The sequence below is a fragment of the Pelobates fuscus genome, chromosome 4 (assembly GCF_036172605.1).
Source record: "Pelobates fuscus isolate aPelFus1 chromosome 4, aPelFus1.pri, whole genome shotgun sequence".
Lineage (NCBI taxonomy): Eukaryota > Metazoa > Chordata > Amphibia > Anura > Pelobatidae > Pelobates > Pelobates fuscus.
In genome coordinates, this window is record NC_086320.1 from 111286583 (window position 1) to 111302781 (window position 16199).

Sequence of the window (16199 nt, forward strand, 5' to 3'; positions counted from 1 at the left end):
GATATAGAAATTTACCATTTCTACATTTCCAACATTTGGAATATTTTGGACATTAATACCTGCAGATCTGCATGGTAGTCATAGTGTCTTTATTTAAAACTGCTGAGTTTGTGTTTATCCAGTCCACCATACCATTCTATGTTCACTGACGTGACTTTAGAGTTGAAAGACTATACAAGCATTAACAAAAAATAGACAAACTTAATGATCATAAGTAGTGTACAAAATTTCCATTTTACCAAACACCGGCTGAACAGACTGGGCCCGACACCTGACACACGGACAGGATCTCGCTAATGTGGAAGACAAGTAAATACACTAGGGTGCACGGGAACCAGTAGTCGCCCAGACATGGGCACTGGGACACAAACGGGACCTAATACAACGTAAGCCGACTCGACACATTACTCTACTACCACATGACTTGTTGAGGGCGACCGATACCCCCCTCCCCCCCACTAATGAGCTCTTGAATCTGCACACTCCACAAGATACAGAGGCTAGAACCAGACAGGATGGAACCCAGGCAATTCCACATGGACAGAGCTCGCCTAAAAGCCGATTTGACACTTGCAATGGGAAACCAGGGTGACACCCTAGCCAAAATGAGAGAGGAGCTATAACGACGACTAGGGGGAGGTAGACCACATAGACCACATGGCACCGTCCACAGGTTTATGACATTAGGACCGGGCAAGACATCACCTGAATTAAGTTTAACCCTAAGCATGACAGACTAAGCGAACCTAGTTACCACGAGATGTGCTTCTTCACTATGTTATTTATGCAAACTTAGAGTACATATGCTCACTCTTGCTAACTACTGAACTATGTATGTCATATGTACAATGTATTACTGTAGTTATCCTGAAAAATTCAATAAACAATGATTGACAAAAAATAATAATAATTCAATTTTAAGCTTTTACTCACGTCTACAGTATGGAAATCCATAGTAACCGGTGGCACATCGACTGCAAGTTCGTCCAATAATATTCAGTCTACAGTTGCATTGTCCTCCAGCCATGTTGCAGGAGGGACTTGTTGCACCTTCTAGATTGCAGCTGCATGGCAAAGTTCCATTATTGTAAGAAGCTACCAGCGATATTGCTGAATTCCGGCAAAATTCTGGTGAGCTGACTGGACTGAAATAATATGAACAAATGAAAAATAAAGTTAAACATTTGCAATAGAAGATACACAGTCAGGTAATTCTATTATCATAACAATACACTTGCTCTAACAAAGAGAAAAAGTATAAAGGGACACTCCAGATTCCTAAAGCACTTTAGCTTGCTGGATTGCTTTATGTGTAAAGAGTGTGTCCTCTTTTTGCTCATTTTGCAGAAAGGGCAGATATCAATAAAAATTGCCACTTTTATAAATTAACCTAAATACACCCCCTTCTTGGCTTTCAGTCAGACAACCTGTCCTGTTACGTCCGTGTTTGGAAGCTCAGCTGAGCTAAACTCATGAGATAGCAATTGCTCAGAGCACCTGCCTTGCAATTACTTCTCATTGAGCTGCATTGGGAAGTCTGTGATTGGACAGCCACAGAAAGTCTGTGAGGAGTTAGAAGAGGAGGGCTTGTAAAGGCTTCAGACGTGATTTCCAGCTTTTAAATGCTGTTTTTAGATATAACCAAAATGACAATCAATTGTAAAATGCATGTACGTATTCATCTTGGGTATATATCCTCTAAACAGAAATGTTATATTTTATTTGGGCAATGGAGTGTCCGATTAGGATACAAGCAAAACAGAATACACACGCGTTATTCTTTTTATTTATTTTTTTCAGCAGGAGTTGTAACCTTTATCGTATTAAACAAATTTCTACTTTTTTTTTGCATTGGAAGATTTTTAGCCAATTCAATTATTGATATTGAAATGATTGAAATTTAAATTGTGCCCCCAAGGCAACACACTAACCTCAACCCGTCATCTACATCACAGCAACTTGTAACCCTATTATAATTAGACATGTGCAATTCGGGTACTTCCGAATGTCCAAACAGATGAATTGCCGAATGGTTGAAGTCCCGAAAATTCTGAAATTCCCGAATTTCCAAAGTGTTGAATTGCCGAAGTTGCGAAGCACAGTATTGCCTAAGAACTAATATACTTACCCAGTGGAAGAATGAAGAATGTTACACTGTATACAATTTTAAATAAAAAGTATACAAACATAGCCAGGATTTAGCTGTAAGCATTTGCAACACATACAACAATCAAGTAACATGCATTCATATAAAATGTAAGTTACTTAGCCAGTCAGTGTAATGACAGGAATGAATAAGTAGATAACTCCCAAATTCCCACGGCATTAGGGAGCTATCTACTAAAAGGCTGAAAGACCTAAATTGGTCTTTCAGCCAAATTTACTAATACTAAGTAAAGATTACTTAGTATTAGTAAATTATGCCCCTACTCGCTATACTGCAAATAGGGGCATGTCTATTAAACATGTCTATTAAGAAAAAAAGGAAAAAAAAAAGGTCCCCCCTCCCGTGCCCCCATTCGTACTACGCAAGTGGGGGCTTCTAACCTGAAGGGGGACTTATTGCCCCCCCCGGCCCCCACCCCTGAACGGCGGGTGGGGGCCCTACAGTAAAATAAGGGGGGGCCTAATGTCCTCCCCCCTGGCCCCCACCCCTTAGCGGTGGGGGCCCTAAATGCTAATAAGGGGGGGACCTAATGTCCTCCATCCTGGCCCCCTCCCCTGAGTGGTGGGTGGGGGCCCTACTGTAAAATAGGAGGGGGGACCTAATGTCCTCCCCCCAGGCCCGCCTGTGCTGCGCGAGTGGGGGCTTCTAACCTGAACAGAGGGTGGGGGCCCTACAGTAAAATAAGGGGGGGGGGACCTAATGTCCTCCCCCCTTGGCCCCCACCCCTGAGCAGTGGGTGGGGGCCCTACAGTAAAATAAGGGGGACCTAATGTCCTCCTGCCTGGCCCTTACCACTGACAAGTGGGTGGGGGCCCTAAAAACTAATAAGGGGGGGATCTAATGTCCTCCCCCATGGCCCCCACCCCGGAGCAGCGGGTGGGGGCCCTAAATACCAATAGGGGGGGGACCTATTGTCCTCCCCCCCAGCCCCCACCCCTGAGCAGCGGGTGGGGGCCCTTAATACCAATAGGGGCAGACCTATTGTCCTACCCCCCGGCCCCCACCCCTGAGCGGCAGGTGGGGGCCCTAAATAAAAATGTTACCCCTCCCCCCAGGTGACTATGGGTCCCCAAACCCCTAGTCACCCCCTCCCCCCCCCCCCAAAAAAAAATTAACCCCCTACCTACCTCCCTCACCCTAAAAATAATGAGGGGGGGACCTTTAACTAAGTACCTGTAAAAAAAATAAAACTTACCATTCAATGTTTTCTTTCTTCTAAAATCTTATTTTTTCAGCCCCAAAAGAGGCTGCTCACTGTTCACTGTTTAATAGACATGCCCCTACTCGCGGTATAGTGAGTAGGGGCAAAATTTACTAATGCTAAGTAATTTTAACTTAGTATTAGTAAATTTGACTGAAAGACCAATTTAGGTCTTTCAGCCTTTTGGTAGATAACTCCCTAATACCGTGGGAATTAGGGAGTTATCTACTAAGCGGCTGCAAGAGAAGTCCCGAAGTGCCGAAGTCCCGACATTCCGAAGTGTTGAAGTTGCCGAATTTCCAAAGTGTTGAAGTGCCGAATTGCCAAAGTCCCGCGTTGCGGAAGTCCCAAATTTCGGAATGCCGAACCGAACCGAAAATATTCCCCATGCACATGCCTAATTATAATAACAAGAAGAGGAACATTCTTGACATCCATTTATATTTCACTTCCCCTGATTACCCATACAGTACCCATAATCCAATCCTAGCCCTGTCCACGTCCCATGTTAATTCTACATTGCTCTGCTATCCATTATTGATTTCCCCCTAGCTCTTCACTTTATTTAACTCCTTCCATCATTAGAGAGTTAACATACAAAATATAGTTCCTGGCCATTTCCAGTTCACTCCCCACTGTATCCTAGTAAAGTTCCCCCAATTCTTCCTCCACTATATATATTCAATGAAAACATCATCTACATTCCCCATTATCACAGTAATTCTCCATATTGATTTTCCTCAACTGCATGTTCCTTAAGTAATCCCCTTCAAGCCATTTCACTCAATGTTTATTTATTTTTTTATCCTGCCTTATAATAATAAAAATAATAATCCCCTATACATATCCCTCGTCCAATGAGCTCTTAACTATTGTCTATTCCAATCCCCCAAAGCCCTCATGTCTCTACCCATGTTTTCCTCTATCCGTTGTATCTGTCCATATTGCACACCAATCACATGGTTCTCTTATGTCTCCTACTCTCTCTTGTCTCCCCTATTCTCATATACTGGGTATTCTGACCTGCCCCTCCGCTATATCCTTCCCCAATCCTCTCTTATGTCTTCTGAGCAGTGCCTTGCCTTTTGCCTTCTCCAAATACCCACCCTGATCAGAGTAGCATGGTGTTGTGGATAAAGTACAACAAATCTATTCTCTGCTATCTGCAACATCACTCTAGGCATGCAGTAAATGAGTTAGAAATATAACTTCAAACAGTCATGGGTTTGGCAGGATAATCCCAATTTTAGGCTTCATTGCGAGTGCATATATTTTATTTCCTATAGGAGTAGAGTGTATCATTAGATGAGTGAGTTTGCTTAATTTATTCAGATTGAGCAAACTCAAAATTCAGGGCATTCAGCCCTTATATACATACATATAAGGTGGAGCTTAGGAATCACAACTCTGCGAAAATTCTGCAAAATAAAATATATACAACAAATAGTGCAATATATCTTTAAAATACTATGTAGAATGGAAATAAAAGAGTAGTTAAACTCACAAGCCTAGAGTCATACCCTCATATGACTCAGGTGGTATAGACCTCTGGACCATTTGGGGGTTGTCCAAACCCTTCTTTCTCAGCGTTCCTGTTGTTTCTCTTTATGCTTTTCCTTATGTCACTGGGCTGGTTCCCAAAGTAGAAGATGCCAGATGCAACAAGGTCTCTTTAAAAGCAATTTATTAATCAAAATATAAAATCAAATATAAAAATTACCAGATGTTTCTGGATAGACTAAATAGTCCAAAAAGTCCAAGTCCAAAACGCGTTTCGCCTTTAAAAGGCTTCCTCAGTTGGTTGTTGTAAATTTTCTCTTCTTTTGCTGCCTTTTTAAATGTCCCGCTTGCCAGTTTCGTTACGTCACTTCTGGGTTTCTTTGTTTCCGGATTGCGTCCTGTTGGAACGCACCGTGCGTTCCAGCGTTCGACGTCACTTTCGGGTCTCCTGATCGCGTCTTGCTGGAACGCACCATGCGTTCCAACGTTCAATGTCACTTCCGGGTTGCGTCTTGTTGGAACGCATCGTGCGTTCCAACGTTCATTCTCCTTGCTGCAAATTCATCTTTCATTCTGCACAGTTGTTTTGTATATAATCGGTCTCCATATAGGAGAAACTTCTTATCATTAATCTTTTAAAGGAATATTGGAAGTATTAATGGGTACTTATAATGTTATAGAAACCTTTTGTTTCTTATATGTACCGGAATTTGAGGGTAGTTGCTACTTTTTAGACATATAAGGGAATCTGTATTTCTTCCCTAAAAGGTATTTGGAACTGTGCAAGTACAGAATAAAAAAGGAATTACTCTTCTACATTAAAATATTTAAAGAGGTATATACGTTAAAAACATTTCCCATTAATACCAACATATATTTAAATAATATAAAGATACAAATACAGAATAGAAAAAGGAATAAGAATATATATATCATTTGGGTTTGATTAAAAAGGTATATGTGCTATTTTAAAATCATTTCTCAGTAGTATAAACATATAGTGCATAAACATAAAAAGATATTAATCCATAAAATGACACAGTTTGAAATCATTGTTTAACCCATTGGGCGTCATAGTGTTAAAGTTAAAAATGAAACCCGGAAGTGACATTGAACGTTGGAACGCATGGTGCGTTCCAGCAAGACGCGATCAGGAGACCCGAAAGTGACGTTGAACGCTGGAACGCACGGTGCGTTCCAACAGGACGCAATCCAGAAACAAAGAAACCCGGAAGTGACGTAACGAAACCAGCAAGCGGGACATTTAAAAAGGCAGCAAAACAAGAGAAAATTTACAACAACCAACTGAGGAAACGCGTTTTGGACTTGGACTTTTGGGACTATTTAGTCTATCCAGAAACATCTGGTAATTTTTATATTTGATTTTATATTTTGATTAATAAATTGCTTTTACCCCTTAAGGACACATGACGTGTCTGACACGTCATGATTCCCTTTTATTCCAGAAGTTTGGTCCTTAAGGGGTTAAAGAGACTTTGTTGCATCTGGCATCTTCTACTTTGGGAACAAGCCCAGTGACATAAGGAAAAGCATAAAGAGAAACAACAGGAACGCTGAGAAAGAAGGGTTTGGACAACCCCCAAATGGTCCAGAGGTCGATACGAGGGTATGACTCTAGGCTTGTGAGTTTAACTACTCTTTTATTTCCATTCTACATAGTATTTTAAAGATATATTGCACTTATTGTTGTATATATTTTATTTTGCAGAATTTTCGCAGAATTGTGATTCCTAAGCTCCACCTTATATGTATGTATACTATGTGTTTTTAAGTGGTGTAGGGGATACCACCTTATAGGTGTTTTTGAGCTACTCCATTCATTTACCTCCACACTGTGCACACTATTTATTACACATTCAGCCCTTATAAATGAGCTTCAACAGTGCGCTGTGCATTGGGGGCCCTGCATGGGTCTGGCCAGTGGGTCTGACGGGCATGCCTCTTTTGGCAATTCCATCTACCGTGCCAACATCACCATGTTCCCTCCCTGTCCCACATTCACAACTATTGATTTTGAGGGTATGTGTCACGTGCAGTGTGGGTTCCATTATTCCATTGGGCCATGAAAATACTACTAGATGCTGGCTACCTGGTTGATATCTAGCAGATATATATTGATTTGTAATTCATTATTATTATTGGTATTTATATAGTGCCAGCTTATTCTGCAGCGCTTTACATAAATTATAATCCTAAATGGAGAGAAGGGGAGGAGTCAACGTGCTACCTCCTCTAATTGACAATGAATTCACTGAGATCAATTCAGGGCCAGCTTTGATTGTTGCCCTATTTTAATATATAAATTGCCCTGATGCATGTTATACATTGTCAATCGTTTTAAAATATAAAAGTGTATTCTTACTCAATGTAAAAACTGTCCTCGCCACAGATGTTGATGAAATCAGATGATTTGTCCAATGGTTTTTCCTGCAGAAGGTCATTTCTATAAATGTCTCCCGGAACCATTAATATATACGCCTATAAAATAGAAAATTACTTTTATTAACCTGTACATTCTATGCTGGATAATACTACATATAGGCCTCCATCTGGGCAAGTCAAGTGGGGCACTCACGCTAGGTCTTATATTACAGATTTCTGTAGGTTTTTTTTTTCTATAGATCTTACCTGCAAAAGTGAGTTTATTTTACAAATTTCTCTCTGATATATTCAAAGTAAATCCTATGTAAATTTAGTGTTTGATAAATATGAGAATCCTATATTTTTGTATAAGATTCAAATGGGAGAATTACTGATTTTAAAACAAAAAACTGGTTTGCACAGAATGAGATTTACCTGTACATAGAAACATAGAAACATAGAATGTGACGGCAGATAAGAACCATTCGGCCCATCTAGTCTGCCCAGTTTTCTAAATACTTTCATTAGTCCCTGGCATTATCTTATAGTTAGGATAGCCTTATGCCTATCCCACGCATGCTTAAACTCCTTTACTGTGTTAACCTCTACCACTTCAGCTGGAAGGCTATTCCATGCATCCACTACCCTCTCAGTAAAGTAATACTTCCTGATATTATTTTTAAACCTTTGTCCCTCTAATTTAAGACTATGTCCTCTGGTTGTGGTAGTTTTTCTTCTTTTAAATATAGTCTCCTCCTTTACTGTGTTGATTCCCTTTATGTATTTAAATGTTTCTATCATATCCCCCCTGTCTCGTCTTTCCTCCAAGCTATACATGTTAAGATCCTTTAACCTTTCCTGGTAAGTTTTATCCTGCAATCCATGAACCAGTTTAGTAGCCCTTCTTTGAACTCTCTCTAAGGTATCAATATCCTTCTGAAGATATGGTCTCCAGTACTGTGTACAGTACTCCAAGTGAGGTCTCACCAGTGTTCTGTACAATGGCATGAGCACTTCCCTCTTTCTACTGCTAATACCTCTCCCTATACAACCAAGCATTCTGCTAGCATTTCCTGCTGCTCTATTACATTGTCTGCCTACCTTTAAGTCCTCAGAAATAATCACCCCTAAATCCCTTTCCTCAGATGTTGAGGTTAGGACTCTATCAAATATTCTGTACTCTGCCCTTGGGTTTTTACGTCCAAGATGCATTATCTTGCACTTATCCACATTAAATGTCAGTTGCCACAACTCTGACCATTTTTCTAGTTTACCTAAATCATTTGCCATTTGGCTTATCCCTCCTGGAACATCAACCCTGTTACATATCTTAGTATCATCTGCAAAAAGACACACCTTACCATCAAGACCTTCTGCAATATCACTAATAAAAATATTAAAGAGAATGGGTCCAAGTACAGATCCCTGAGGTACCCCACTGGTGACAAGCCCAAGCTTCGAATATACTCCATTGACTACAACCCTCTGTTGCCTGTCACTCAGCCACTGCCTTACCCATTCAACAATATTGGAATCCAAACTCAAAGATTGCAGTTTATTGATAAGCCTTCTATGTGCAACAGTGTCAAAAGCCTTACTGAAATCTAGGTAAGCAATGTCTACTGCACCACCCTGATCTATAATTTTAGTTACCCAATCAAAAAAATCAATAAGATTAGTTTGGCATGATCTCCCTGAAGTAAACCCATGTTGTCTCTGATCTTGAAATCCATGTGTTTTTAGATGTTCAACAATCCTATCCTTTAACATGGTTTCCATCACTTTCCCCACTACTGAAGTAAGGCTTACTGGCCTATAGTTGCCCGACTCCTCCTTATTACCTTTCTTGTGAATGGGCACAACATTCGCTAACTTCCAATCTTCTGGGACTACTCCAGTTAACAATGATTGGTTAAATAAATCTGTTAATGGTTTTGCTAGTACACCACTAAGCTCTTTTAATAGCTTTGGGTGTATTCCATCAGGTCCCATTGACTTATTTGTCTTTACTTTTGACAGTTGAAATAGAACCTCTTCCTCTGTAAACTCACATGTAATAAATGACTAATTTATCCTTTTTTTTAACAGAGGTCCCTTTCCTTCATTTTCAGCTGTAAATACCGAACAAAAATATTCATTGAGGCAGTCAGCTAGACCTTTATCCTCATCTACATACCTTCCTTCTTTTGTTTTTAATCTAACTAATCCTTGTTTTACTTTTCTTTTCTCATTTTTGTATATAAAAAAAGTTTTGTCCCCCTTTTTTACTGACTGTGCTATTTTCTCTTCTGTGTGTGATTTGGAAGCTCTTATAACTTGCTTAGCCTCTTTCTGCCTAATCTTATAGGTCATTCTGTCTTTCTCACTCTGGGTTTTTTTATAATTACTAAATGCTAACTTTTTGTTTTTTACTATTTTGGCCACATCTGCGGAGTACCACAGTGGTTTCTTGAATTTGTTGCTTTTACTGACAAGCCTAATGCAATTTTCTGTTGCCTTCAGTAGTGCAGCTTTTAAATAATCCCATTTATTTTGGACTCCATTTAAGTTGCTCCAGTCTGATAATGACTCCTTTACACATATTCTAATTTTAGAAAAGTCTGTTTTTCTAAAGTCTAAAACTTTTGTTTTTGTGTGGTGTGACTCAGTCACTGTTCTTATATTAAACCACACTGACTGATGATCACTGGATCCTAAACTTTCACCTACAGTAATATCTGATACCAAATCTCCATTTGTTAACACTAAATCTAGTATGGCCTCTTTACGAGTTGGCTCCTCAACGACTTGTTTTAGAGACAATCCCAGTAGGGAGTTTAGAATATGTGTGCTTCTGGCACAAGTAGCTATTTTTGTTTTCCAATTCACATCAGGAAGATTAAAGTCACCCATGGTGATAACTTCCCCCTTCATTGTCATTTTAGCTATTTCTTCAACTAGTAGATTATCTAACTCTTCAATTTGTCCTGGGGGCCTATAAATCACACCTACACGAACTACTGTGTGATTACCAAATTCCAAATGGACTCTATGTTCGTCTCACTAACCTTTATTAGGCTAGATTTTATGCTATCCTTCACATACAGGGCCACCCCTCCCCCTTTCTTGCCTTCCCTGTCTTTTCTATATAAAGAGTACCCTGGTATTGCTATGTCCCAGTCATTTTTTTCATTATACCATGTCTCAGTAACAGCGACTAAATCTACACTATCAGTTGCCATTATTGCCACAAGTTCATGGATCTTATTCCCTAAACTGCGAGCATTTGTAGACATGACTCTAAGCTTATCATTTTTTAACACACTTGCTACAGGCACCTTCTGTCCTTGTTTTGGGGGACAATTGGATTGATGTTTTATCACCCTTTTGCCCCCCCCCCCTCCTAGTTTAAATACATCTTAGCAAAACCTCTGAACTGCTCACTGAGAACATTTGTTCCCTTTTGAGAAAGATGCAAACCATCTTTTTTGTACAGTTTATTTCCATTCCAAACAGAGCTACCATGAGCAATAAAGCCAAATCCTTGCTCCCGACACCATTCACCAAGCCACAAGTTAAAGTCCCTAATACGCATCCGCCTGTCATTCTGAGTGTTATGCACAGGCAGAACTTCAGAGAATGACAGTGTGGAAGCAACCTGCCGTATATCATTGGCAAAAACACTAAAAACTTCCTTAACCTCTGAAACCTCATTGCAAGCCAAGTCATTTGAAATAACCAAATTGAAACCATATAAGAAATGGAAATTTGGTCCATTAGTGATTAGCCCTGTCGGTATATGTGCATTAGTGCAGTGTTTCCCAACCAAGTCCCATTACCCAGTTTTGTCTAAGGTGTTTTTAGAAAAAAAAGAAAAAACACCTTAGACACAACTGGGTCACCCCTAAATCCTGGACTGGTAGGTGTGCCTTGAGGACTGGGTTGGGAAACACTGCATTAGTGTGTGTCTATGTATATGTATATGTATGTTGACTAGTGTGTGCCTAAATATGTGCGAGAGTGCGTTGTTATTGCTTTTCTTAACCTGTACATTCCATGCGCTTGTTAAGTGAAAGAGACCCGTTGAAAGTTTATTTAAAATGTGACGTGGGCTTGGATGTTAATAAGAAGCCCACATAAATCCACTTTGCAATGATGCTAATGACATAGTTTGTCTAATCTCTTTCCTGCTTAATAGTGCCTATAATAGAATGTAATCCTGCCCCGCTGAGAGAGCTGAATTACTTATCTCAGTATCTCTATTTATATACTTCTTATATTATCTCATAGCTTCTCCTCATCTGCCCTGGGATCATCAAATGTGATTAATTCACAGGTGATCTAAAACAATATCACAAACAATATACATTATCTACGCACATTTTAGTAATATTCCAAATGTAATATGGAGTGTGTTTAATTCAATATTCTATTATGGAATGAATTACAATCTAGTGTTGCTGTTTGATCAATAAAATGTTTCTGACCGTTGGTCGGTATCACGCAAATGTTTTCAACATAATAACAATCCTAAAAAGGTACCGATTGGTGTTGCTAGTATAATTGCCAAAGTTAGAAATTGTTGCATAAGTAAAACTGGGCTCAAATTCAATTGCCACTGTTAATCACACAATCTCCAGATCAATACTTCTAGACTGCAAGTTTAACGACAAACACATTATATCCAATTTGGAATGAGCTGATCTGCTAGTTTGAGCCCCTTTTTAAGAAATATTGATTATTATAGGTAACATAGCCGACATCGATATGTTTGTTTTACACATCAAGACAGATATATCTGTATGTTTCTTTAAGCATGTTGTTCAAATCAGACATGTTAGTTATAGTGTAGATGTGTATTTATATACAATTTCTTGATGTTGTTTTGCTTTTAAATAGCTGATTTAACGAGAAAACATTAGCATAGGTTTGATTACGTATCCTCCACAAATCAATAATGTGGACGGAAATGGTTGTGGTTCTCATGCACAAACATTCTGTAAATACCCAATAAATATTAGTTAATTATTAAAAAATAGTTTTCTGTGATTTATAAAGTGATTTTTGACACTGAATTCAAGTGACTGATGGCTTTGTTAATGTGTCGATAACTCTTATTTGAAAGCATTGTGATTTTCATCCAAGCATTCCATTTAAATAGATTGGGCCAGATGAGGGCTGGAAAATCTTTGGCATGAGGGACAAGTACAAATGAATGGCTTTTTTCTTGAGCACAAAATTCACAAATCATACTCCCACAGACCATGCAATACATCTGGAGTAGGCAACCTTTTAGTAATATTGAAGTCCCTTGGTATTCCGCTCCTGATTTTTTTAAACTGAGGTGTGTATGTGGCCATATCCTGCTTTCGTTATTTTTGGGTGCTGTAGTTGTATTGTATTTGTGCGTATGTGGACTGTTATATTGTATGTTCATGAATAGTTTGTGGTAAATGGTGGTTTTAACACTATAGGGTCAGGAATGCATGTTTAAGTCCGCCCAACCTAAGGCCCAGAGCAAAAGCTAGACAGAGAAAGCAAAAGTTAGACAGAGACAGCTGGATCAATACACAGAGACATTGTGCTGTCAGTGGCGGATCCTGGAGGTGGGAGGGCACTGAGAAAATAGTGCTGGCCGAGGGTCTCCCATGCCGGCCCATACAGGGGTGGCGCTATCCAAGCTCCAGCCCTGCTGTTTGCCTTCACGTACCGGAGGGGAGATCATCGATCTCCCTCACGGCCCACAGGTACTTTGCTGGGCAGCCGGCGGGGGAAGGAGAGAGGACCTGGGGGAGCTCTTACCTGCAGCCCCACCGGGTTCTCCTCTTGCGAGCTCAGTTATCATGGCAACGCTTCGTTCTAGCGAGAGTGAACTCTAGCTGAGCTGCAGGCTAGAGTTCATTCTCACCACTAGGACTGCTAGGGATTGGAAGCACTATCCCCCTCCCAGGCCTCAGGCAAGAAGGGAGGAGGAATATTAACTATATTTATTTCATAATTATTTAATAATAAAAAAAACTTATCAAACATATATTATCTTTAATCTGCCCCCCATACACACACTGCACCCCCCACACACACTGTACCCCCATACACACACAGCCCCACATACACACACACTGCACCCCTCACACACACACACACACATACACACACAGCCCCCCATACACAAACTGCCCCCAATACACACACAGCCCCCAATACACACACTGCACCCCTCACACACACACACACACACACACGCACACTGACCCCCCCAGACACACACTGCCCCTCATACACACACACACTGCACCCCTCACACACATACACACACTACTGCCCCTATCCCGGAAAACCCCAGGTAAGTTATCAAACTGTTTTTTAAGCAGTTTGACTACTTACTCTGGGAGGGCACAATGCACTCCTGGCATCATAACCACTACAGAGAGTTGTAGTGGCTACTGTGCCTAGATTGTTTCTTTAAATAATCTGCCAGTGCCCTTTCCGAGATTAGGTTTTAGATCCGCCCCTGGTCCTTTGTGGGTTTCTCTGTATTGCAGGTATGTGTATCCTTTACAGTAACCCTGGCTCTGGGATAGTTATGGGTATGTCCTTATTGTACCAAGCTCTTTACATTGTACCTCTGTATTGCACTTAACCTTGTCTGTAGTAAGCAATTTAATATGTTTATACTGCTCCCTGCTGGTCAGTGCTGTTCGTGTGTATCTAGATGATAGTGATATGACATTCTGATTATAGTGTAAATAAGCCCTGATTCAACACTAGTATATATAGACAAATATAGACATGCAACAGAATAAAAGAATAAAAACATTAATTGTATTGTCTACGAAATAGACATCTAGATGGGTTCTTATCTGCCGTCACATTCTATGTTTCTATGTTTCTGTGTTTCTGTTGCATGTCTATATTTGTACTCAGTTCTGTGTATGTTATGGGTATCTTTGTGCTGTGCCCAACTCTGTTTATTGTATGACAACCTCTGTATTATGCTTAGCTTCAAGTCTTGTATCGTTATTTGCTTATTGCACTGGATTCTTTGTATTGCATGGGTATCTCTGTATTCTACATGGCTGTATATATTGTATGGATATCTCTATATTATATTTGGCTCTATCTCTGTATGTATTGTATATGGGCTACATAATGGGTAAGTGGGCAGATCTCACAAGTCAGAAATGGTTACTACAGAGTTTAGGGGCAGGAGAAGAACCCGGCGGCCCACCATTTTAAAACATCACCAGCCACCACTGGTGATAAACTGGTAAAAAAAAAAGGCAGAGACCAATTGTTCATTTATAAAGTCAAACATTACAGTGCCAAACCTACAGAAATACATTTACCGTATACTGTTGGGAGCTTTATACTAGTGTTGAATCAGGGCTTATTTACACTATAATCAGAATGTCATATCACTATCATTTAGATACACACAAACAGCACAGACAGGGGCGGGCTGGGCCGGGGGGCAGGGAGGCAATTGCCCCCCAGGCCGCCCGAAATTCTTTTAGGACCGGCCGCGGCGGGCCGGCCCTTTAAATGCTGCAGCCGCCGTGCGCTCTGTAAAGAGCGCTCAGACGGCTGCAGCAGCTTTTCCCTCCCTCCCCTCCCCTGTAGGTGGCCGAGCTGCACTCCGGTCCGCGGTCCCGGCCGGAGTGATGGGAAGGTGCACACTGAGTGTGCACTTCCTGTCAGTCCGGCCGGGTACAGGAAACAGAAACTCCTGTTCCGCGCGGAACAGGAGTTTCTGTTTCCTGTACCCGGCCGGACTGACAGGAAGGTGCACACTGAGCACCTTCCTATAACTCCGGCCGGGACCGCGGACCGGAGTGCAGCTCGGCCACCTACAGGGGAGGGGGTAAGAAGAAGGGGGGGGGGGGAGAGTAAAAAGAGGGGAGGGGGGAGAATAAAAAGAGGGGAGGGGGGAGAGTAAAAAGAGGGGAGGGGGGGAGAGTAAAAAGAGGGGAGGGGGGGAGAGTAAAAAGAGGGGAGGGGGGGAGAGTAAAAAGAGGGGAGGGGGGAGAGTAAAAAGAGGGGAGGGAGGGGGGGAGAGTAAGAAGAGGGGAGGGAGGGGGGGAGAGTAAGAAGAGGGGAGGGAGGGGGGGAGAGTAAGAAGAGGGGAGGGAGGGGGGAGAGTAAGAAGAGGGGAGGGAGGGGGGGGAGAGTAAGAAGAGGGGAGGGAGGGGGGGAGAGTAAGAAGAGGGGAGGGAGGGGGGGGAGAGTATGAAGAGGGGAGGGAGGGGGAGAGTAAGAAGAGGGGAGGGAGGGGGGGAGAGTAAGAAGAGGGGAGGGGGGGGAGTAAGAAGAGGGGAGGGAGGGAGAGTAAGAAGAGGGGAGGGAGGGGGGGAGAGTAAGAAGAGGGGAGGGAGGGGGGAGAGTAAGAAGAGGGGAGGGGGGGAGAGTAAGAAGAGGGGAGGGAGGGGGGAGAGTAAGAAGAGGGGAGGGGGGGAGAGTAAGAAGAGGGGAGGGAGGGGGGGAGAGTAAGAAGAGGGGAGGGAGGGGGGAGAGTAAGAAGAGGGGAGGGAGGGGGGGAGAGTAAGAAGAGGGGAGGGGAAGGAGGGGGGAGAGTAAGAAGAAGGGGGGAGTAAGAAGAGGGGAGGGGGAGTAAGAAGAGGGGAGGGGGGAGTAAGAAGAGGGGAGGGGGGAGTAAGAGGGGCAGGGGGAGTAAGAGGGGCGGGGGGAGTAAGAAGAGGGAAGAGAGGGAGTAAGAAGAGGGAAGAGAGGGAGTAAGAAGAGGGGAGGGGGGATAATAAGAGGGGGGAGTAAGAAGAAGGGGAGATAAGAAAAAGAGGGGGGTAAGAAGAAGAAGGGGGGAGTAAGAACAAGAGTGGGGAGTAATTAGAAGAGGGGGGAGTAAGAAGAAGAGGGGGGAGTAAGAAGAAGGGGAGATAAGAAAAAGAGGGGGGTAAGAAGAAGAAGGGGGGAGTAAGAACAAGAGTGGGGAGTAATTAGAAGAGGGGGGAGTAA

At 41.9% G+C, this 16199-nt stretch overlaps 1 protein-coding gene across 1 annotated transcript in view; it reads right to left on the bottom strand.

Moving 5' to 3' along the window:
- Positions 1-16199, bottom strand: part of LAMA3 (laminin subunit alpha 3) — a 272254-nt gene that overhangs the window by 86296 nt on the left and 169759 nt on the right. The window contains exons 32-33 of the mRNA XM_063451472.1: positions 7252-7367; positions 934-1145 (exon numbers count right to left, since the gene is read on the bottom strand). Coding sequence (XP_063307542.1) covers positions 934-1145; positions 7252-7367 — 328 coding nt within the window. The remainder of the gene's footprint in view (positions 1-933; positions 1146-7251; positions 7368-16199) is intronic.